The sequence below is a fragment of the Leucoraja erinacea genome, chromosome 8, assembly GCF_028641065.1.
Source record: "Leucoraja erinacea ecotype New England chromosome 8, Leri_hhj_1, whole genome shotgun sequence".
NCBI classification, from domain to species: domain Eukaryota; kingdom Metazoa; phylum Chordata; class Chondrichthyes; order Rajiformes; family Rajidae; genus Leucoraja; species Leucoraja erinaceus.
In genome coordinates, this window is record NC_073384.1 from 39935779 (window position 1) to 39958097 (window position 22319).

At 43.0% G+C, this 22319-nt stretch overlaps 1 protein-coding gene across 1 annotated transcript in view; it reads left to right on the forward strand.

Annotated features, from left to right (window-relative positions):
• ryr2a (ryanodine receptor 2a (cardiac)) overlaps positions 1-22319 on the forward strand; it is a 426354-nt gene that overhangs the window by 338001 nt on the left and 66034 nt on the right. The window contains exons 70-78 of the mRNA XM_055640013.1: positions 24-116; positions 4976-5146; positions 7790-7849; positions 10820-10954; positions 11944-12056; positions 14919-15015; positions 16484-16590; positions 20029-20080; positions 20324-20377. Of these exons, the coding sequence (XP_055495988.1) occupies positions 24-116; positions 4976-5146; positions 7790-7849; positions 10820-10954; positions 11944-12056; positions 14919-15015; positions 16484-16590; positions 20029-20080; positions 20324-20377 (882 nt within the window). The remainder of the gene's footprint in view (positions 1-23; positions 117-4975; positions 5147-7789; positions 7850-10819; positions 10955-11943; positions 12057-14918; positions 15016-16483; positions 16591-20028; positions 20081-20323; positions 20378-22319) is intronic.

The following is a 22319-nucleotide window of genomic DNA, read 5'->3' on the forward strand; positions in this document are numbered from 1 at the left end:
TTTAACATGTGTTATTATTGCAGAATTTTAAAAGAGAAGAACAAAACTTTGTGATTCAGAATGACATCAACAACATGTCGTTCCTCATCACTGATACAAAGTCCAAGATGTCCAAGGTTCTAACTTTGCTGTCATTTTTATATTGTGTTGCATTATTTTATGTTATACAGGAATTTCAACTTTTATTTTGCATTGCATTGAATTTAAAGTTACAGGAACTCCCATTTATGTATATATTTGTTGTTTATTAGACTAACATTCCAGCTCACTGGGTGGCTCATTGAGTGGTTCTGCTATAACATATGTTTCCATGACACACATTAGCAATGTTACAAAATTTGGAGATTTTAAAAATCAAGTCTGCAATTTATCCCATCAGATAAGCACAAAAATAAGTTTAATTTGACACCTAATTCACTTTCATATCTTCAGTATTAAAAAAGTTATGGCCATTTTCATACTCGGAAATTAGCATCTTGTTCCCTATTGATTTTCCATTGACTTAACACAAAAGCTGTGATCGAGGACAGTGAAATGGCCATAACTTTCTTAAAAATTAAGAGAACTGAAAGAAATTTTCAGTCATTATAGATTAAAGCATTCAGAACAAATATGAAACAATCTTACTTGGATGACCTGAAATTAAAGCATATAATTAGTTAGTTACCCAATTGAAGCTAATTCCAAACTTCAATTACTAGATCTAAACATCTATCCATTTCTTAAGAAAAGATTAACATTTTTAAATAGCCTAAGTGTCCAAATAACATTCACAAAGAATTCACAATAAAACATGATTTTTAAATCTCATTTACATTAATTTATAGGCCAAATGGAAGGAATTTAGTGTTCAATTGCTGTAAATTAATGGCCATTTAAATCAGCTTTCGAGTGGGATCCTGTGGAACGCGCTGGTTTGGAACGTTCCCATTGCGGTAGATTTGTACCCCATATGCCCAGAAAAATACTGCGGGATTTAATGGGGCCCCAAATTAGCTACTTGCAACATAAAACTTTGTATAGAGGGATCTTAAGAAGCCCTTTTCAATGTAAAAATAAACAACCTACTTTCCGTTGTCCCCTGTATGAGATCCGCCCCGTTGTCGGCAGTCGCGGGTTTAGAGGATAATTTTACTATAACAATTAAATTAACCAATTAAGTTTAAAAATAGCTGCAGCGAATGAACCTCGCAGCGATTTTTCGTCAGCCACTAAGTAGGCTGAACAACCTCGATTTGTATAACCTAGGGAAAATCGCGTTTTAAACCCGCCCCCTTCTCAACGGCGCCAAAATCACGCACACGGGCTGGGACAGATCTGCAGCCCCGCTGAAGGTAGGTTTTGCAACATACCTACACACATTGGATACAATGCGAGTAATGAGTTAGGGGCTGTCCCACTTGGGCGACCTAATCTGCGAGTTTAGAAGAGTGTCTTCGACCTTCAAACTTGCAGCATGGTCGACACGTAGTCCTAGTAGGTCCTATGAGGTCGCTAGAACTCTCCTTCTAGCGACCTCATAGGCAACTATGATCAGGCACTGGAAACCCATTTAAAACTTACTATGGAAATTGACAAGCAGGAAAAAAAGCAGTTTTGGATTTAAACAGTATATAGAGAAAAAATAACATTCCATGCAGCCTTCCCCTAGAAATCGGACACCCATTGTCTCTTAAGAACACAGCTGCTACTTTCACTACAGGTGGCCATTTAAATTAACAAACGAGTGCATCTGAGTTTAGTGTAGTTTAGAGATATAGCATGGAAACAGGCCCTTTGGCCCACCGAGTCCACGCTGACCATCGATCACTGGTTCTATCCTACACACTAAGGACAATTTACAGAAGCCAATTAACCTACGAAGCCGCACATTTTTGGAATATGGGAGGAAACCAGAGCATCGGAGAAAACCCATGTGGTCACAGGTAGAATGTACTGCTCCATACAGACCATACCCGTGGTCAGGATTGAACCCAGATCCCTGGCACTGTACGTCAGCAACTCTAACACTGTGCCGCTTCTATTGACACTTATGCAACAATATTTTATTAAACAACACTCTATTAAGCAACGTAACAGACAGCCTTTAGTATTTTTAATTGCAGAAAAAAAACCAATTGAAATATTGGTTGATTGGATTGAAAGCTAAGGCACAGAAATAGGCCCCTCAGGCCACCATAGATTGCATACTGTAAACTATCCCTCGTGTGTTAGATTAAAAAAGTGGGTGATTGCTGGTTGGCATGGACTCGATGGGCAGAAGGGCCTGTTTTCATGCTGTATCTCTAAACTACATAAACTAAACACTGAGTCCATGTTATCCCACTTTCACATCCACTCCCTACACACCAGAGGCGATTTATACTGGATCAATTAACTTATAAACCCACAAGTCTTTGGGATGTGGGAGTAAACCGGAGCACACAGAGGAAATCCACTCAGTCACCGAGAGAACATGCAAAGTCCACACTTGTTGCAAGTCTGATCTGAAACTGTCTAGTTCCTTTACCTATTGAAACAAAGAGGAGCACACTGTGGCTTTATATCAGAACCACTTGCATTTTAGATTTGTATGTCTAGTGTGTGCTGTTCTGAAATTCGCAAGAGGTACAGGAGTTTGAAAATGCCTACTTTCAGATTCATGGACAATTTCTTACCAGCTGTTATCAGGCAATTGAGCCATCCTCTCATCAACTAGAAAGTCCTGACCTCCATTCAACCTCATTGGAGACCTTAGAACTATCTTTACTCGGATTTTACTGGACGAACTAAAAATTATACCCTTTATCCTGTAACTGAACACTGGGATTTGTAATCATATAGGCTTTACTCTGACTGACTTTCGATTTTAGAGATAGTGTTGAAAATGACCCTTCAGCCCACCGTACCTTTCCCCAAGGATTGGTGGCAGAATCTTCAATTGCCTTATAATCATAAAATCATACAGCACGGAAAAAGACCTTTTGACCCAACATGCCATGCTGACCAATATGCCCCATACTAGTATACTAGTCCCACCTGCCCATGTTTGGCCCTTATCCCTCTAATTCTTTCTTATACATGTACCTGCCCAAATGTCTTTTAAATGTTTAGTTTATAAATACAGCATGAAAACAGGCCCTTCTGCCCACCTAGACCCCGTCAACCCGCAATCACACAGACACTAGTTCTGTGTAATCCCACTTTTGCAATGTACGCACACGGGACAATTTACAGAAGCCAATTAACCAACAAACCTGCATGTCTTTGGAATGTGGGAGGATAGGGGAGAACCAGTGGATGTGGTGTATCTGGACTTCCAGAAGGCTTTCGACAAGGTCCCACATAAGAGATTAGTATACAAACTTAAAGCACACGGCATTGGGGGTTCAGTATTGATGTGGATAGAGAACTGGCTGGCAAACAGGAAGCAAAGAGTACGAGTAAACGGGTCCTTTTCACAATGGCAGGCAGTGACTAGTGGGGTACCGCAAGGCTCAGTGCTGGGACCCTAGCTATTTGCAATATAAATGATCTGGATGAGGGAATTGAAGGCAATATCTCCAAGTTTGCAGATGACACTAAGCTGGGGGGCAGTGTTAGCTGTGAGGAGGATGCTAGGAGACTGCAAGGTGACTTGGATAGGCTGGGTGATTGGGCAAATGTTTGGCAGATGCAGTATAATGTGGGTAAATGTGAGGTTATCCATTTTAATGGCAAGAACAGGAAAGCAGACTATTATCTCAATGGTGGCCGACTAGGAAAAGGGGAGATGCAGCGAGACCTGGGTGTCATGGTACACCAGTCATTGAAAGTAGGCATGCAGGTGCAGCAGGCAGTGAAAAAAGCGAATGGTATGTTAGCTTTCATAGCAAAAGGATTTGAGTATAGGAGCAGGGAGGTTCTACTGGAGTTGTACAGGGTCTTGGTGAGACCACACCTGGAGTATTGCGTACAGTTTTGGTCTCCAAATCTGAGGAAGGACATTATTGCCATAGAGGGAGTGCAGAGAAGGTTCACCAGACTGATTCCTGGGATGTCAGGACTGTCTTATGAAACAAAGACTGGATAGACTTGGTTTATACTCTCTAGAATTTAGGAGATTGAGAGGGGATCTTATAGAAACTTACAAATTTCTTAAGGGGTTGGACAGGCTAGATGCAGGAAGATTGCTCCCAATGTTGGGGAAGTCCAGGACAAGGGGTCACAGCTTAAGGATAAGGGGGAAATCCTTTAAAACTGAGATGAGAAGAACTTTTTTCACACAGAGAGTGGTGAATCTCTGGAACTCTCTGCCACAGAGGGTAGTTGAGGCCAGTTCATTGGCTATTTTTAAGAGGGAGTTAGATGTGGCCCTTGTGGCTTAGGGAATCAGAGGGTATGGAGAGAAGGCAGGTACGGGATACTGAGTTGGATGATCAGCCATGATCATATTGAATGGTGGTGCAGGCTCGAAGGGCCGAATGGCCTACTCCTGCACCTAATTTCTATGTTTCTATGAAACCGGAACACCTGGATAAAACCCACGTGGACATAGGGAGAAGGTACGAACTCCATACAGACACCATCCAAGGTCAGGATAGAACCCGGGTCTCTGGAGCTGTGGGGCAGCAGCTCAATCACTGTGGCCACTGTGCTGCCCTTTACAGTTCCTGCCTCAACTACATCCTATGGCAGCTTGTTCTACATAACCGCCACCTCTCTCCTCTCTCCATCTATTTCTCTTCCCCCACTCTCGCTGCTCCCTCCCCATACTCTCTCCACCCTCCACCCCCTCTCTCCCACTTTCTCTCCCCCTTCCTCCCCCCCTCTCTCTCCCCCCCCCCCCAGTGTCCCTCTATCTCTCATTCCCTCATTCCCCCCACTCTACCCCCCCCTCCCCACACTCTCCCTCCCATGCTTCACCCTATGTACAAATTCAGTTGCTCTCCCCTGATAAAAAATGATCGCAACACCATTTTATCTGTCAAGGAAGTATTTTGTTTTCTTTCCACAGGGAGGGGTGTCTGATCAAGAGAGAAAGAAGTCAAAGAGGAAAGGAGACCGTTACTCTCTACAAACTTCCCTCATAGTGGCAGCATTGAAGAGGTTACTGCCTATCGGGTTAAACATCTGTGTACCCGGCGACCAGGAGCTAATCTCGTTGGCCAAGAATAGGTTTAGCATGGTATGCATATGAACACTTTTTATATTATTCTGGTTGTCTTTTGCCATTAATAAGTTTTAGTATGTTGGATAACATGATTCTGGAGCATTGTGTATGCAAGGGGAACGTCAGGAAAATGTTTTTTTAAGAATAGTTGTAATCGGGAATTGAATTTTTGACGGAATTACGTTTACCAGAGGTTGATCCATTGCAGACGTGCAAAGAATATGGTGGTGTAGCCTAGATTAGCAGTTACACGGACATTGAAGAGGATTTCATCGGCAGTTGAAACAATAATTGAATTGCTGAAAGAATTCAGCCACCCAAGGAGTCAGCTGTTGGATATGCCCAGAAAGGATACAAAGTGCTGGATTAGCTCAGCTGGTCAGGCAGCATCTCTGGAGGGGTCGGGTACTTTTCGGCGCTGCCATTCCGGCGCCTCCGTTTTGGCGCCGCCCATTCGGCGCAGGATACGCTACTGAAGCTGAAGGAGTGCAACGGCCACCTGAAGAAAGAGCAGCTGCAGACGAGGAAGCGAGTGGAAGAAGAGCGCCAGGCTTTGCTGGAGAGTCTGGAGAAAACTGTTTTGCCATAACATTCACCAGTGGCCAATTTGACATCATCTGCAATTAGAAGGACAGGCTGTCAATGTCAAAGTACATAAAGTGAAATGTGTTACTTTTGCACGAGTTTAAAAAGTTTTACTTTTGCATGGAAATTGTCCAATTTGGTGTTTTAAGTTGAAGATATGGAGAAGATTGTGTCAAAAACAATTGAACCCTTTATACGATCACCCTCAGGCAAATCCAAATTAGATGAATTAGCAAAAGATCGGGGCCTCCAAAATGGAGGCTCCAAAACGGCGGCGCCAAATGGTACCATTCCACTCTGGAGAACATGGATAGGTGGCGTTTCAGGGTCGGGACCCTCCTTCGGACATGCCATACTGTTTAAAAAGGCTTAAGAACACTATAAATAGTTGCTCAAGCAACATTGGATTGTATTGATTGAAAGATACAGCAGCCCACAGACTCCGTGCCAACCATCCATCACCTGTTCACATTAGTTCTGTTATCCCACATTCGCATCCACTCCCTACACACTTGGAGCAATTTAAAGAGTCCAATTTACCTACAAACCCCACATCTATGGAATGTGGGAAGAAACCGGAGCACCTTGAAGAAACCCACACGGTCACAGGGAGAACATACAGACTCCACACAGACTGCATCCGAGGTCAGGGTCGAACACGGGTTTCTGGTGCTGTGAGCCAGCAGCTTTACCAGCTGTGCAACTGTGATATTTCTTTCATTTTACTGCTATTATAACTCATGGCTTATTCATCATAATTCCAGTAATAAAAATACTTCATTTCTATGTGGGTAATTCAGTCCCGAAGAATCTAAAGTAACAGATCTTTAAGAGTAATCTCTTCAGCTTCGATTTCTAACATAACTGTTGCTGTGAGTGAGATGACAGGTAGTAGTTGTACTGATTCTTGTTGTACCAACACGTGAGGGAGACTGCCATCCTGATTATTGGAGTTTTATCAGCCTGCCAGCCTGTACATGATAACTTTTTTGCCCATGTACACTAATCCCATTTGCCTATGTTAGGTCTCTTAGCATTTAAAATGTAACCTTTCCATGTGGTTTAACTTGTGCTGCAGTGACTTCAGTGAGTGATTCCAATCTATCAAGTATTGTCCCCTGATGAGGTTAGCTCTGTTTCACTCTCCACAGATGCCGCCCTACATGCTGAGTAGTTCCAAAATTCTCTATTTTTATTTCACATTTCCAGCATCTGCAATTTATTTTTCAGCTTGCATCCAGTTTAACTGAGCTGAGTAAGGCAATGATGGTGGTCTGAGGACCCTAAACCCTTCTTGTCCTAACAAAATATAGTTAAAACATCACCCTGACCTCCAGATTTTATGGCCAAGTTAATATTTGATATTTATAACAACTTCGGACTTGAATCGTACAAGATGTTGCCGGAAATGTGGCAATTCTTGGGTACTTGGTTTAGAGATACAGCGCGCAAACAGGTTCTTCAGCCCACGGAGTCCGAGTGGACCAGTGATCACCCATACACTAGTTCCACGCTACACGCCAGAGGCAATTTACTGAAGCCAATTAACTTACAAACCTGCACATCTTTGGAATATGGGAGAAAACCGTAGCACCTGGAGAAAACCCACGTGGTCACAGGGAAAACCTACAAACTCCATGCAGACAGCACCCTTAGTCAGGATCGAACCCGGGTCGCTGGCGCTTTAATACAGCACCACTACCACTGGGCCACTGACTGTCTCATTGTAATGTACTATCTTACACTCTTGTACTTGAGCACGATTGGCCTGTCTTTACTAAGACTTTTAATGAACTGTGTGCAAAATTGGTCACTGAACCTAAGTACATGCAATAATAAAGTACCGTTGAACCATTTATGGCTTATGTTGCATAAGGAGTTGGAACCTGTGTAACTCTCAAAGATCTAAAGCTGAAGTATCTCATATAAGTATTTGAAAAAAATAGGCCCACGCGGTTCTGCAGATGATGCTGTTACTGTTTTATTGATAAAGGTACGGAGAATTGCCTGATGTTGTGGATCTGTGTGGAAGGTAGTTTGTTAAAGCTTAATGATTTTTCCCTCTCGAAACAGAAAGACACGGAGGATGAAGTTAGAGAAATAATTCGCAATAATCTACACCTTCAGGGGAAAGTAGGTTTCTGGCACGACGCACTGGCCAATTGCTCTTTTCGTGCATGCGGTAAAAGTGCACCCGTTTCATTCGCACTGCAACGTTAGAGCATGGTTACAAACACGTTTCATTGAAGTCAATGCTTGGTTGTTCCATCTTTTATGTTTTAAATTCACATCTGTTACATTTTCTCTCTCTCTCTCTCTCCCTCTCTCTGCATGAATGCATGCTGATTTTCAACTTCAAGCATTTTATTATAGGGAACTGCTGAAGAGACTAAATATTATTCAGAAAAGTGCGCACAACAAATGTATCAAATCCAATCCGAGGTTCACCAACTCAAGTCCAAATTTGTCAGCTACTTGTATTCAAAAACACTTGACCATACAAAAATGGTCCGTTGCAACAGGCATTAATCCCAGAAGTCCTTGGTCCATACTAAAAAAAAGCCATTGATTGATTCTTACAAATTTCTACAGGTGCATCGTAGAAAGCATATTGTCAGATTGCTTCACAGCTTGGTTTGGGAACAGCTCTGCACAAGACAGCAAATAATTGCACAGGGTTGTAGTTGTAGCTCAGTCCATCACACAGACCAGACCCCCCACCATTGACTCCATCTACACCTCACGCTGCCTCGGAAATGCAACACAATCAAAGACTTGCCCCACTGCGGTCAGTCCATCTTCTGCCTGCTCCCATTGGGCAGAAGATACAGAAGCTTGAGGGTGTGCACCACCAGACAGGAACAGCTTCTTCCCCTCTGTTATCAGGCTTCTGAACAGTCTTTCCAGAAGCTAATTGTCCAATTCACCTCTACCCCATTGCATTCATTGGATTTTGTCTATGGAACTGATGCACTTCAATGCTGAGAACAATATTCTGCATTCTGTATCTTTCCTTACCTATAGTACATAAATTTGACTTGATTGTGCTTTTGTATAGTATTATCTGATTTGATTGGATTGCATGCAAAACAAGCTTTTCACTGTACCTCGGTACATGTGACAGTAATTAATCTAAACATTGTGCCTCTGACAAGACACTCAAAGACCAGTCAAATTATTTGGAGATACACAAAAAAGCTGGAGAACTCAGCGGGTGCCGCAGCATCTATGAAGCAAAGGAAATAGGCAACGTTTCGGGCCGAAAACCTTTTTCAGATTATTCAATTATTCTTCAATTATTTGGAGATCTTGGCTTGTAAGACCAAGAAAAGTCTGAAAGTGGTAGGGACCAACAAACTTGGGTGCAACAAACTGGTAACGATGTAAGTCAGAATAATCTATAAGGGCTAATTAATAAAATAAGATGGCACCAAGCTTCCATGAGGTGTTGATGGTAGATTCTTTATTTTGCAAAAGAACTGTGCTTGAAGTATATATTTATTCAAGGCTCGCATTTTAGTCGAAAGATAAGATGTTTAATTCAAATACAAACATAAGAATAACACCCCAATTCTGGATAAACAAATCACTTAACCATGGAATATATTTCATATTTTATGTTTGCATGCATATTGTGTATAAATTGATATTATTCAATCAGATTTTTTTCTTGGAAATTTGCCTTTAAACATATTAAAATAATAGAAATATGCAGTTAGTTTAAATTGCATTAGTTGAACTTCTGTGTCTCTAGTGCTTTGCTGGTATATTTTACAGAGGTTAATTATGCGGGTAACAGTTATAGTTTAGATATGCTATTGATAAATTAAACAAACATATCACCAGCAGCATACTGCATTTTAGTATATACTCTAAAGCTGCAGCATCTTTCTGAAAGAAAAAGCTATCTTTTTTATTACAGTTAATAAATATGCGATTTCCTGAACACCAATCACCCAATTTCTTTCCATTAAACTTCAAAGGATTGAATCATCACAGCTGTAGGTAGTTCAGTGGAGGCATCATCGGGTATCTCTAATACATGTGTGGAGGTTATTAATCCATTATAACATCTGCACCAAGGAATTTCCAGTGTGGAAAAAATGATTCTCTTGAACTGGACAAAATGACAGAAAAGGCTATTTTGCCACTAATCCCAATGCTTTAATTCTAACCAAATGATAGATTCTCTAACCATTGTGTTGCCATTTTAACATTATGTTTGCAACTTTTTCAATGGTTCAGTGGTTATTGCCACGACATGAATGCTTTGGATTCTGAGCTTATGTGTGCTTTGTAATAATTTTCAGGTATTCGTTGCTTTTTTCGTGTGATGCTTGCATAATCATCTGATATGTATGAATTATGGTTTCTTATAGTTTCCATTCATTTCACAGCCTTGCTTTTATTTTAGCATGGCTTGGAGAAGCAATGTTATGCAAAGTTCCAAAAGCATTCATTGCTTAAATAATCTGAAATGTTTCCAGTGGTGGGAGAGAGTAGAAGCAAAGGGCACAGCCTCAAATTGAAGGAAGTACCTTTAAAATGGGGACGAGGATGAATTTCTTTAGCCAGAGGGTGGTGAATCTGTGGAATTTATTGTCATAGACGACTGTGGAAGTCAAGACATTGGGTATTTTTTAAAGCGGAGATTGATAGGTTCTTGATCAGTAAGCTGGCAGGAGAGTGGGGTTCAGAAGGAAAATGAGATCAGCCATGATTGAATGGCGGGAAAGACTCGACGAGCTGAGTGGCCTAATTCCGCTCCGATGTGTTATTATGGTCTGAAGGGAATTTTTAATTGCAGCTGATCTACCGTTAAATAGACCCTCACTATCAATTTCCAAAATTCATAGTGTGTAAATGTGTACAGCTGTTTAAAATGTGATCTTTTTTTTCATCCTGTTTTTCCAACCTGCTGTTTAAATTGTTCAGAAGTGATTATGTTTTAAAAGCTGTCGATTGAATGTTTAGTGAGGACCCTAACTATGGAAACATTTCTTCATTTGGTGATTTAAAGTTGCAGCATGGGTTTTGAAAAAGAAGTGCGCTGTGCTTGGTGGATATTGTGGTGTGACGACTGACACATGTCTGTTCCAACAGCTGGAGGATCCTGCTATTCGATGGCAGATGGCACTTTACAAAGATCTACCCAACCGGAACGAAGATACGTCTGACCCAGAGAAAACTGTCCTGCGTGTGCTGGATATTGCCAACGTGGTCCTCCATTTGGAACAGGTCTGGTCATTACCTAGGATCAGTAATCAAGAGAAGTCCACTGGAGCTTACAAAATGTGTAGGAAGGAACTACAGATGCTGGTTTAAAACAAAGACAGGTGCCAGAGCTCAGTCTGAAGAAGGATCTGTACAAGTAATGTCACCCATTCCTACACTCCAGGGGTGCTATCTGTCCCGCTGAGTTACTTTAGCATTTTGTGTTGATCTCCAGAGCTCAACTCAGTGGGTGTATTCGGAACGATATGGCAGAGTGCCGACCATTGTGTTGCGGGTAGACACAAACTGCTGGAATGATTCAGTGGGTCAGGCAGCATCTCTGGTGAAAAGGTCTGGGTAATGTTTCGGTAAGAGTCATACCCTCAGTTCTCTCCCCTGCACTTTAAGCCCCCATTATGTCTGGACCCAAGAAGGGTCCCAGCACGAAACATCACCCATCCTTTTTCTCCAGGGATGCTGCCTGACCCCCTGAGTTATACCAGCACTTTGTGTCTATCCTGGTATATAGCAACATCTGCAGTTTCTTTCTACACATTTTATTGGGGACTTGGAGGTGGAAATTGAGGAGCTGACAGGAGGTGGGAATAGTACCTGCCACAACTTCCTCCTCCGGCAGCTCGTTCCACCACCTATTGTGTAAAAAGAGCTATGCCTCAGGTTCCTATTAAATCATTCCCCCCTCACCTTAAACCTGTGTCCTCTGGATCTCAAATCCCCTACTCTGGTGCATTCACCCTATCTATTCTTTTCATGATTTTGTACACCTCTGTAAATTGGCCCTAGTGCGTAGGATGCGATAAATAGGATAACATGGAACTGGTGTAGAGGTGAACAATGGTTGCCTCAGACGTGGACGAAGGGCCAGTTTCTACGCTGTATCAGTAAACTAAACTAAACTAGCACATTGCAGCAGGAACAATGAGGGTCATTTCCGGGTAGTCACACGGTTGGGGCGGTGAGATTAATGTTTGCCTTTGTACTTAATACTTCAGGTTGAACATCCACAGAGATCTAAAAAAGCTGTGTGGCACAAGTTACTGTCCAAACAACGCAAGCGGGCAGTGGTGGCTTGCTTCAGGATGGCACCACTTTATAATTTACCTCGGTAAGAAATGATTTGTTTCCCTCTCACTACTATTATTGGGAGTATTGCATGCAGTTCTCGTCGCCCCATTACAGGAATGGGGGACAGTAGCGCATGGTGGCATAGTGGTGGGGTGGTATAGTGGCTGTCTCACAGTGCCAGGGACCCGGGATTGATCCTGACCACGGCAGCTGTCTGTATGGAGTTTGTACCTTCTCCCTGTGACCACATCGGTTTCCTCCAGGAGCACTGGTTTTCACCCACACTTCAAAAACATACAAGTTTGTAGTTTAGCTTAGTTTAGAGATAGAGCACGGAAACAGGCCCTTTGGCCCACCGAGTCTGTGCCTGAAATGATGGAGAATATAGTGGCAGATTATTATATCGTTCAAGAGATCGCTCCCTCTAGTCACTTAGGAGAAAACACAGTTAGGAGAATGTTTAAGAAGGAACTGCAGATGCTGGAAAATCGAAGGTGGACAAAAATGCTAGAGAAACTCAACGGGTGAGGCAGCATCTATGGAGCATTCTGAAGATAATACCCACCCACATAATTACAGGCAGACAAAATTTAAAGGCAAATGCCATAATTTACGACACACAAAATTAAGCCAAATGGCCACTTCAGAGGTTGAGGGGAGACTTGACTGAAGCATATAAAATTATGAGAGGTGTAGATAAGGTAGACACTCAGAACCCATTATCCCAGGGTGGAAATGCTCAACACCAGAAGGCATAGCGAAAATGTGAGAATGGGAAGTTTCATGGGGATGTGCAGGTCAAGTTTTTTACATAGAGGGTGGTGGGAGCCTGTTACGCATTGCCAGGGGTGGTGGATGTGGAAGATACAATAGTGGCGTTCAACAAGCTTTTAGATAGGCACATGGAATTGGAGGGAATTGGAGCTGATGCTGTGGCGGGCCGTCTCGGAGCGGAGACGGCGTTCCAGCTTTCGGTGGCAGCGACATCACCACGGAGGTCCGCTGGACTGGAGGGCGGCATCTCCGGCCTGGATCGATCGCCTCAACGCAGAGGGAGAACAAGGAGGGAAGAGACGGAGACTAAGACTTTGCCTCCATCACAGTGAGGATGTGCTTGGTGAACTCACTGTGGTGGATGTTTAATTTGTGTTTATTGTATGTTTTGTTTTTATTGGTTCTGTGTATGACTGCAGACAACATAATTTCGTTCGGACCGAAAGGTCTGAATGACAATAAAGGAATCTAATTCTAATTCTAACCTAATAGAGATTATGAATCCTGTACAAACAGATAAGATCAGTTTAACTTGGCATCATGTTTGGCTAAACATTGTGGGCCAAAAAACCCCTTGGGGAGAATTCGTTCCTCCCCGGTGGTGGCCATGGAGGGACCCAGGACAAAGAGGTCGGGGGGAGGAGTGGAGGGGGCTTGAATTTCTCCCGGAGCCACGCTGGGAGATCAGCTTGGTTGCGGACGCCCAATTTCCGCCCAAACCTCCGCTTGGCCTGTGTTGTTGTAGTGTTCTATGTTCTAAGCCAGTAAAAGAACTAGTATTGAATTTTTGCATATCCTCTGCCAAGATCAGATTGCCCTTGTCACAGCAAGGGGAACTTTTCACAACATTATATATAGATAGATTTAGTTCCAAGCAGCAAAAGGGTGCAATTTATATATGACCTACACAAATTTACACTCCCATTTTAGCTTACCAAATTTAGTGAGGCCCTTCACACATGAATACAAAATACAGACAAGTCAGCATGATTGGTTATGCAATGATGTTGAGAAGTGTGGAGATGAGCGGCACAGTAGCTCAGCGGTAGTATTGCTGCCAGAGAACCAGGCTTGATCCTGACTACGGGTGCTGTCTGTATGGAATTTGTACAGCGTGACTGCATGGGTTTTCTCCCACACTCCAAAGACGTGCAGGTTTGGAGTTTAATTGGCTTCTGTAAATTGCAAATTGTCTTTAGTGTGTAGGATAGTGTTAGTGTACGGGGTGATCTCTGGTCGGCACGGACCCGGTAGGCCGAAGGACACGTTTCCATGCTGCATCTCTAAAGTCTAAAGCAAAGCCTGATGAAGTCACCGAAGAGGTTACAAGTGCATGCAAACCAGTTCCAGGAACTGAGAATGATTGAAGACCCAGCCATTAGAGAGAAATGGGAGAAACTGGAGAACCTGCAGGAAACTGCGTGAGAGTTTTATTAAACACATACCAGGACCCCTGAGGCTTTTATAAATGAGGATGGAGATTGTGAATTCAGGCATGAGAAGCCAACTAATGCTGCCATGGATACAGGGGATCTTCTGGGGCAGAGTCATCATAGAGTCATACAGCATGGAAACAGGCCCTTTGGCCCAACTCGTCCATCCTGACCAAGATTCCGTCTAAGCTAATCCCACCTGCCCGCATTTGACCCATATCACTCTAAACCTCTTTTATCCATGTACCTGTCCAAGTGTCTTTTAAATGTTATTTTTACCTGCCTCAACTATTTCCTCTGGCAGCTTGCTCCATATACGCAGCACCCCCTGAGTGAAAACGTTGCCCATCAGGTTACTATTAAACACATTGGAGCACGTTGTGTAATCACAAAAAATATGCTTGAGAGAATAAATTTAAATGTAAGATTCACAGTCATTTTATGTTGATGTAAATATTATTAAATAGGACCCTAATCAGATTGAGGCTGATGAAAAAATCTAGCTTGAGGTGAGAAATGATCAAAACCTACGGCAACAGATGGCATTAACTGACAGTGAAATGCGACGTAATGGGTTTTCAGTAGCAGCATCCATTTCTTTAATCAGGTTAATATTGTGTGCAATGATCTTCAGTCCTTATCCATTAAGCAAAACAAGTAACCCTGTCACAATGCCGTTGGATGTCCCTCTACAGGCACCGAGCTGTCAATCTCTTCCTCCAAGGCTACGAGAAGTCATGGATCGAGACCGAGGAACATTATTTTGAAGATAAGCTAATAGAAGATATTGCCGTGAGTAACATTTTGAAGTTGGTTCCCGTGGAGCCAGATTTGCATGAAATATTATAAGGAGATAGATGCTGGAAGGTTATTCTACAAATGTTTTCCAGCAGCGCCTTAATTGTTTGCGGTAAGCCCTTCCGACAGACATTACTGTTTGACATGTGCATCCAGCATTTTTAGTCCAGGAGAAAACAATTTCACTCAAGCTTCTGAGATCAAAAATCAGCTATCTATATCATTACAGTATAAGATATAGAATATAAAATATTAAGTGATAAACCATGGAGTCATATAGTGCGGAAACAGGCCCTTCGGCCCAACTTGCCCTTCCTAACCAACATGCTCCAGCTGCCTGTGTTTGGCCCATATCCCTCTAAACCTTTGCTATCCATGTACCTGTCTAAATGTTTCTTAAATGTTGCAACAGGACCTGCCTCAACTACATCCTCCAGCAGCTTTTTTCATACACCCATCAAAATGGAATTATGGAAAAAATATTCTATTACTGTGCATATTGATCAGCAATGCCAAAGGAGAATATTTGTATTTAATAGATTTGGTTTGGAGCTTCTCAGTGCAAAGAACTTCAGGTCAATATTATGCAGGGAGCCTTTCAAGTTTACGAACTATGTACCTCATATTTTGCTTCCAATCAGAAAAGAATCCTTTAACCGCTGAGATAAACACAAAAAGCTGGAGTAACTCTTCGGGTCAGGCAGCATCTCTGGAGAATAGGAATAGGTGATGTTTCGGGTCCAGACCCTTCTTCAGACGTGCGGTTCAGGTCTGAAGAAGGATCCCGACCCACAATGTCACCTATCCATGTTGTCCAGAGATACTGCCCAACCCGCTGAGTTACTCCAGCACTTTGTGTCATTCTTTGAAGATTGTCCCCTGCCTCATATCACCTATAGTGTTGGATCCAATTAGCCAGCTCGCTTTGTATCTCATATGTCTTGAACTTTGAGACCAGCCTATCTTGTCACATGCCTTACTGGAGGTACTAGGTCCAGGAACATTGGAACTTCGACCATAAAAAGATATAAAGTGGTAAAGTGCTGGAGAAACTCAATGGCTCAGGCAGCTGATCTGGAGAACATGGATAGGTGACGTTTTGGGTCGGGACTCTTTCTCAGGCTGATTGTGGGGGAATGGGAGAGGAAAAGAACACTAGAAGTGATGAGCTGCAGGACAAAGCATGACAGGCAACAGGTGAACACAGGCAAGGGGGGGTTGATAGACAGATGATTGGACAAAGGCCCAGAGATGAAAATAACAAGAGGTGAGATTGAAGGGTTGCAAATTGTGAAGCCAGAGGAAAGAATGTAGGTGGAGGGGGAGAGGGAGGGGCGAAATAGGTGCGGGTGCTGGCGGGGTGGAGGGGAGAAACCCATTCGGAGTTATTGTGGTGAAAGGCAGTGATGCTATTTCCATAGAATTGCAGTTTACTTTCTAGTTGATTTGTTGATTTCCCCAGAAACCAGGGGGAGAGAAGCCAGTTGAAGAAGAGGAGGGAACCAAGCACCTCGACCCACTTCACCAACTCATTCTACTTTTCAGTCGAACAGCTCTCACAGAAAAATGGTACGTTGACAACAGTGTATCAATTAGCTAGAAATATACGACGAGTCAGACAGCTGCCGTGGAGAGAGGCAGAACATTCATTCATTTTAAAGAGGTTTTAGTTTAGTTCAGAGATGCAGTGTGGAAGCAGGTCCTTTGGCCCATCTGGTCTGTGCCGATCACCCATACATTAGTTCTATACTATGCATTTGGGACAATTTATCAAAATCTATTAATCGACAAACCTGGACTTCTTTGGAGTGTGGGAGGAATGTACATACTCTGTACAGACCAATAGTCAATAGACAATAGACAATAGGTGCAGGAGTAGGCCATTTGGCCCTTCGAGACATCACCGCCATTCAATGTGATCATGGCTGATGATCCACAATCAGTACTCCGTTCCTGCCTTCTCCCCATAACATCTTATTTCACTATCTTTAAGAGCCGTATCGAGCTCTCTCTTGAAAGCATCCAGAGAACCGCCCTCCACCGTCCTCTTTGGCAGGGAATTCCACACTCAGAACTCTCTGTGTGAAAAAGTATTTCCTCATCTCTGTTCTAAATGGCTTGCCCCTTATTTTTAAACTGTGGCCCCTGGTTCTGGACTCCCCCAACATCGGGAACATGTTTCCTGCCTCTAGCGAGTCCAAACCCTTAATAATCTTATATGTTTCAATAAGATCCCCTCTAATCCTTCTAAATACCAGAGTATACAAGCCAGGATCGAACAGGGATCTGTGGCACTTTAAGGCAGCAACTCTACCGCTGCACCACCATGCCGACCTGTACACATCTCCATTAAACTTTCACCCTCTCGCCTTATACCTATGCCCTCTAGAATTGGATATGTCAACTCTGGGGAACAAGGTACTGATTCACAGGCTTGGATATTCCACGCTGCCATCACTCATGTGAGTGATATTATGTGGAATAACCTTTGGCCTTGCTCTCAAGTTTCCAGGATCTTTGCAAGCAGCCAATCTCTGCCTTGTCTCTTAAGTACTGCTCACCATTGTATCAGAGAGGTCACCCAGGTGCCAGGTAATGGAGACACAAGAGATTGCAGATGCTACAACCTTGAGTAGAAAAACAAATGCTGGATGAACTCAGCAGGTCAGACAGAATTTGTAGCGGGAAATAGACAGTTAACATTTTGGGTCCAGAGGACGGCACGTTTGCTCAGCAGTAGAATATCTGCCTTGTGCTGCAGAGACCCCTGTTCAATCCTGGCTATGGATGCTGTCTGTGTCGAATTTGTACATTCTTCCCGTGACTGCGAGTTTTCTCCGGGTGCTTCGGTTTCCTCCCACATTCCAAAGTTGAGCAGGTTTGTAGGTTAATTGGCTTCTGTAAAAATGATCCCTAGTGTGTAGGATAGAGGTAGTGTACGCTGGTTGGCATGGACTTGGTGGGTTGAGGGGCTGTATCTCTAAAGTTTAAAGTAAAGTCTGCTGGAGTTAGAGAAGAGATTCTGTAAAAATTGTCCCTAGTGGGTAGGATAGTGCATGGGTGGGTTGAAGGGCCTGTTTCCATGCTATATCTCTAAACTAAACTAAAATATAATACAAATGTGATGGCATCATTCTAAACTGTGTGCAGGAACAGAGGGATCTGTGGGTTCCTGCTTCCATCTTTGAAGACTGATTCACAGGCTTGGATATTCCACGCTGCCATCACTCATGTGAGTGATATTATGTGGAATAACCTTTGGCCTTGCTCTCAAGAGTTGAGAGAGTAAGATCTTGGGCTTCATAAACATGTGTATTGAGTATAAAAGCCAGCAAGTTATATTGAATCTTTATAAAGGTCTGGTTAGACCACAACTAGCCATTGTGTCTTGTTCTGGTCACCACACTATAAGGAGGATGTGAAGTTCCCTGAAAGGTTGCTAGGGGGTTGCACTAGAGTAGTTTCAGGGATCATAGTGTTCAGCTACCAAAGTACCTTGTTGGAAATCCTTCCTCATGTTCTTACAGATGGCAATCATAGCCACGAGAAGAATTAACTGAATATTGATATGAAATTATATTCAAAATAGAGTCAGGCGACTCTCTGCGTGGTGGTCCCAGAAGTAGATCTGCAACCATTCATTACAATCGCTCCACTCAGTTAAACCTCTACTTCAATAGATCCTGTATCTGTACACTGTGGACAGCTTGATTGTTATGGGCTTGTCCCACTTAGGCGAATTGTTAGGCGACTCCAGGACATTCTGTTGTCGCCACATGTTTGCGGGTGGTTGCCGGGAAGTCACCTTCATGGTCGTGTGGAGTTCCCACATTCTGGGAACTAATGTTGAAATATTAGCGGCGACCAGAATGAAGCCGCCATGGAGAGTAGCGAGAATTCTCATGCCTTAGGTGGGTCGCCAGGAGGTCCTAGTGGGTCGCCAGGAGGTCGAAGGTTCTCATAGGATCTCGTAGGTTGTAGCCGGTGCTGACCGGTAAATTTCATTGGCTCATTGGGGAAAAAAACGTAAGCAGTAGTTTTCAGAACCAAGGATAACCGACCGGTAATGTTAAATGTCCGCCGAACTTCACAGCCGTGTATCTCTGGCTTCTTAAAAGTTGTCTCCACTCCTTCTCCCCCCTCTACCCCCCTCTTTTAAAGGACTTACCGTACACTGTACTTTAGCCGTCTTAATTACATCGCCAACCTTCCTGTTCATCGTGGTGTGTGTCTGCATCACCTTGGCTTTGCACCGTGTGAATTTCACTCAGACAGCGCTCCCCTCACTTGCCCTGTCCCCCGCCTGCATAATGGGCTGGTGAAGGAAACAATGTGTGTGTGTGTGTTCCACTGGCATTCACCGTTCCAGTTGCCGGTTTTTCAGGCAACTGCCAGCAACTTGACAGTCACCGGCAGTCGCCTGAAAAATCGCCTATGTGGGACAGGCCAAGAACCATGTATAATATTTCCACTGACTGAATAGCACACACCAAAAAGCTTTTCAATGCACCTCTGTACACGTGACAATAAACTAAACTAAACTAAAAAAAATGAGAATTTGTAGACAAATGAAACAAGCAAGAAGAATCAAGATGGACACAAAATGCAGGAGTAACTTACCAGGTCAGGCAGCAACTAAAGAAATAGGAAAGGAAAAGGAAAAGAAATAGCATCTCAAGAGATGCTGCCTGACGCGCTGTGTTACTCCAGCATTTTGTGCTTATCTTCAGTGTAAACCAGCATTTGCTGTTACTTCTGCACAAGCAGAATCAAGGGCAGTCCTAAATGTGAAACTCAGGTTTAAAAAAAAAAAAATAATAATTAATTAAATAATTAAAACTAAACATACATCATGGAAACATATCCTTTGGGCCAACTTACCCATGCCGACCAAGATGCCCCATCTACACTAGTCCCACCTGCCTGCATTTGGCCCATATCCCTCTAAACCTTTCCCATCCAGTACCTGTCCAAATGGCTTTTACATGTTTTTGTTTTAATCTACAGTAACCTGGAAGAAGACTTTCTCTACATGGCTTATGCTGATATCATGGCAAAGGTAATATTTGAATAAACATTTGCCACGTTTGCACGTTGCAATTACTCGTGGTATCTATGACAAAATTGTTCAGTGTCGAGGCTGGAAGTCCTGAAGTGAATTAATCAGCTCAGCAAAGCAGTTTGAAATGATGGTGAAAGAGCTGAGAAGTTTAGAATTGGGTTAAGAATTATAGTCATGGCTCACGCAAGTTTTAAAGTGAATCACTTTTCAGTGAGACATTTTCCTGTTCTGTTGCCGCAGAGTTGTCACGTAGAAGAAGATGAAGATGGTGAAGAAGAAGTCAAAACCTTTGAAGTAAGATTTTCCTCCATTAATCTCTCCTACTATACATATTAGATTATGGTTCATAGCTTTTATGTCCTTACAAATTTTCTTTTGTAGATGTCTTTTCTTAATACTACACACGGTGAGCTTTGCTCTTTAAATTGGCTGCTTATTTTAAGTTGGATGCGATGTTTAATTCCAACAAAGTGGTCATACACAACCATAGAGTGGAAACAGGCCATTCGGCCCAACTTACCCACACCGACCAACATGTCCAATCTACACTGGTCCCACCTGCCTGCGTTTGTCCCATATCACTCTAAACCTGTCCTATCCATGTCCATAATTTATAGAGGCTGAATTAGGCCATTTGGCCCATCAAGTTTACTCTGCCATTCAATCATGACTGACCTCTCTTTCCCTCTCAACCCCATTCTCCTGCATTATCTCCTTAACTCCTGACACAGCTGTACTAATCAATCTAATGTACCTGTCTAAATATTTCTTAAATGTTGTGATGGTACCTGCCTCAACTACCTCCTCTGGCAGCACATTCCATATACTTGCCAAACTTTGTGTGAAAATGTTACCCCTCAGGTTCCTAATAAAGTTTTCCTCCCTCACCTTAAATCTATGTCCTCTGTGCGTTTACCCAATTAATCCATTACAAATGATGTGGACACCTCAATGTTTCGTTGCTTGATGTTTCTGTGCAGAACAAATGACCCCAAGGAGAAATACTTTCTCAATAAAGATGATTCTGTCAGTTGTTCTTCAAGTTAGATTACATCATTGCAGAGACTGGGATTATGCACAGTGTTGCATTCTTCTGAAATTAATCTAATCATCATTGGGGGTGGTATGGTGTTGCAGTAGTAGAGTTGCTGCCTTACAGCGCCAGAGACCCGGGTTTGATCCTGACTATAGGTGTGGTCTGTACTCAGTTTATACATCCTCCCTGTGACCGCATGGTTTTTCTCCAGGTGTTTTGGTTTCCTCCCACATCCCAAAGACATGCAGGTTTGTAAGTTAATTGGCTTCTGAAAATTGCTCCTGGTGTGTAGGTGGGATAACATGGAACAAGTGATCAATGGTCGGCGTGGACTCATTGGACTGAAGGGCCTGGTTTACATGCTGTACTCAACTAAACTATACTAAGATATTAAATGGACACTATGTGCCAACCTATCCCTCACCTCAGTGAAAGCTTTTGAGGGCAATTTACCTGCAAGCTAATTTTGTTGTAGTTTTCACACGGGAGAATTTGTGTGTCAGGCATGGAGGGAGCAAAGCTAACTTGAGAAAGAAGGGGCAGCATGGTGCCATAGTTGCTGTCTTACAGCGGTGTGTAGGATAGTGTTAGTGTGTGGGTGATCACTGGTCGGCGTGGACTCGGTAGGCCGAAAGGCCTGTTTTATCTCTAAACCAAACTAAATTAAAATATAAAATCCATTCACAAAGGTTACAAAACGGATACTGAAGCTTTAATAAAAACAAAAACGTTTTTCCTGACAGGATTTTGTTTTCTTTCGCTGTGTAACTACAAAGGAAGGAGTTGGAAATGAAGGCAAAACCTTTCAGCTCTTTTTTTATTTTATCATCAAAAACTGTATTCAATTATGGAAAAGAAACCAATAAAACAAAACAGAACCCATCACCATAATACAAGACAAACAAATATACTAAATAAAGTACTATACAACTACGTTACAATCCTTGTCAAGGATGCATTCAACCGCCTGCCGTCCCCAGCCGTCCCAGAAATTCCTCAGGGTGCCCGTGGACAGCGCATAGTCCCTCTCTAACACCACCCGGACCCGGACGTAACCCCGGAAAAGGGACAGGCAGCTGGCTCGGGCAGAGCCCTCTTCCGCCTGGCATCGTGACTCGCGGATGGCCATCTTGGCCAGGCCCTGGAGCAACTCAACCAGGGCATCCTCGGCCCTACCCTCTAACCTTTCAGCTCTTGGCA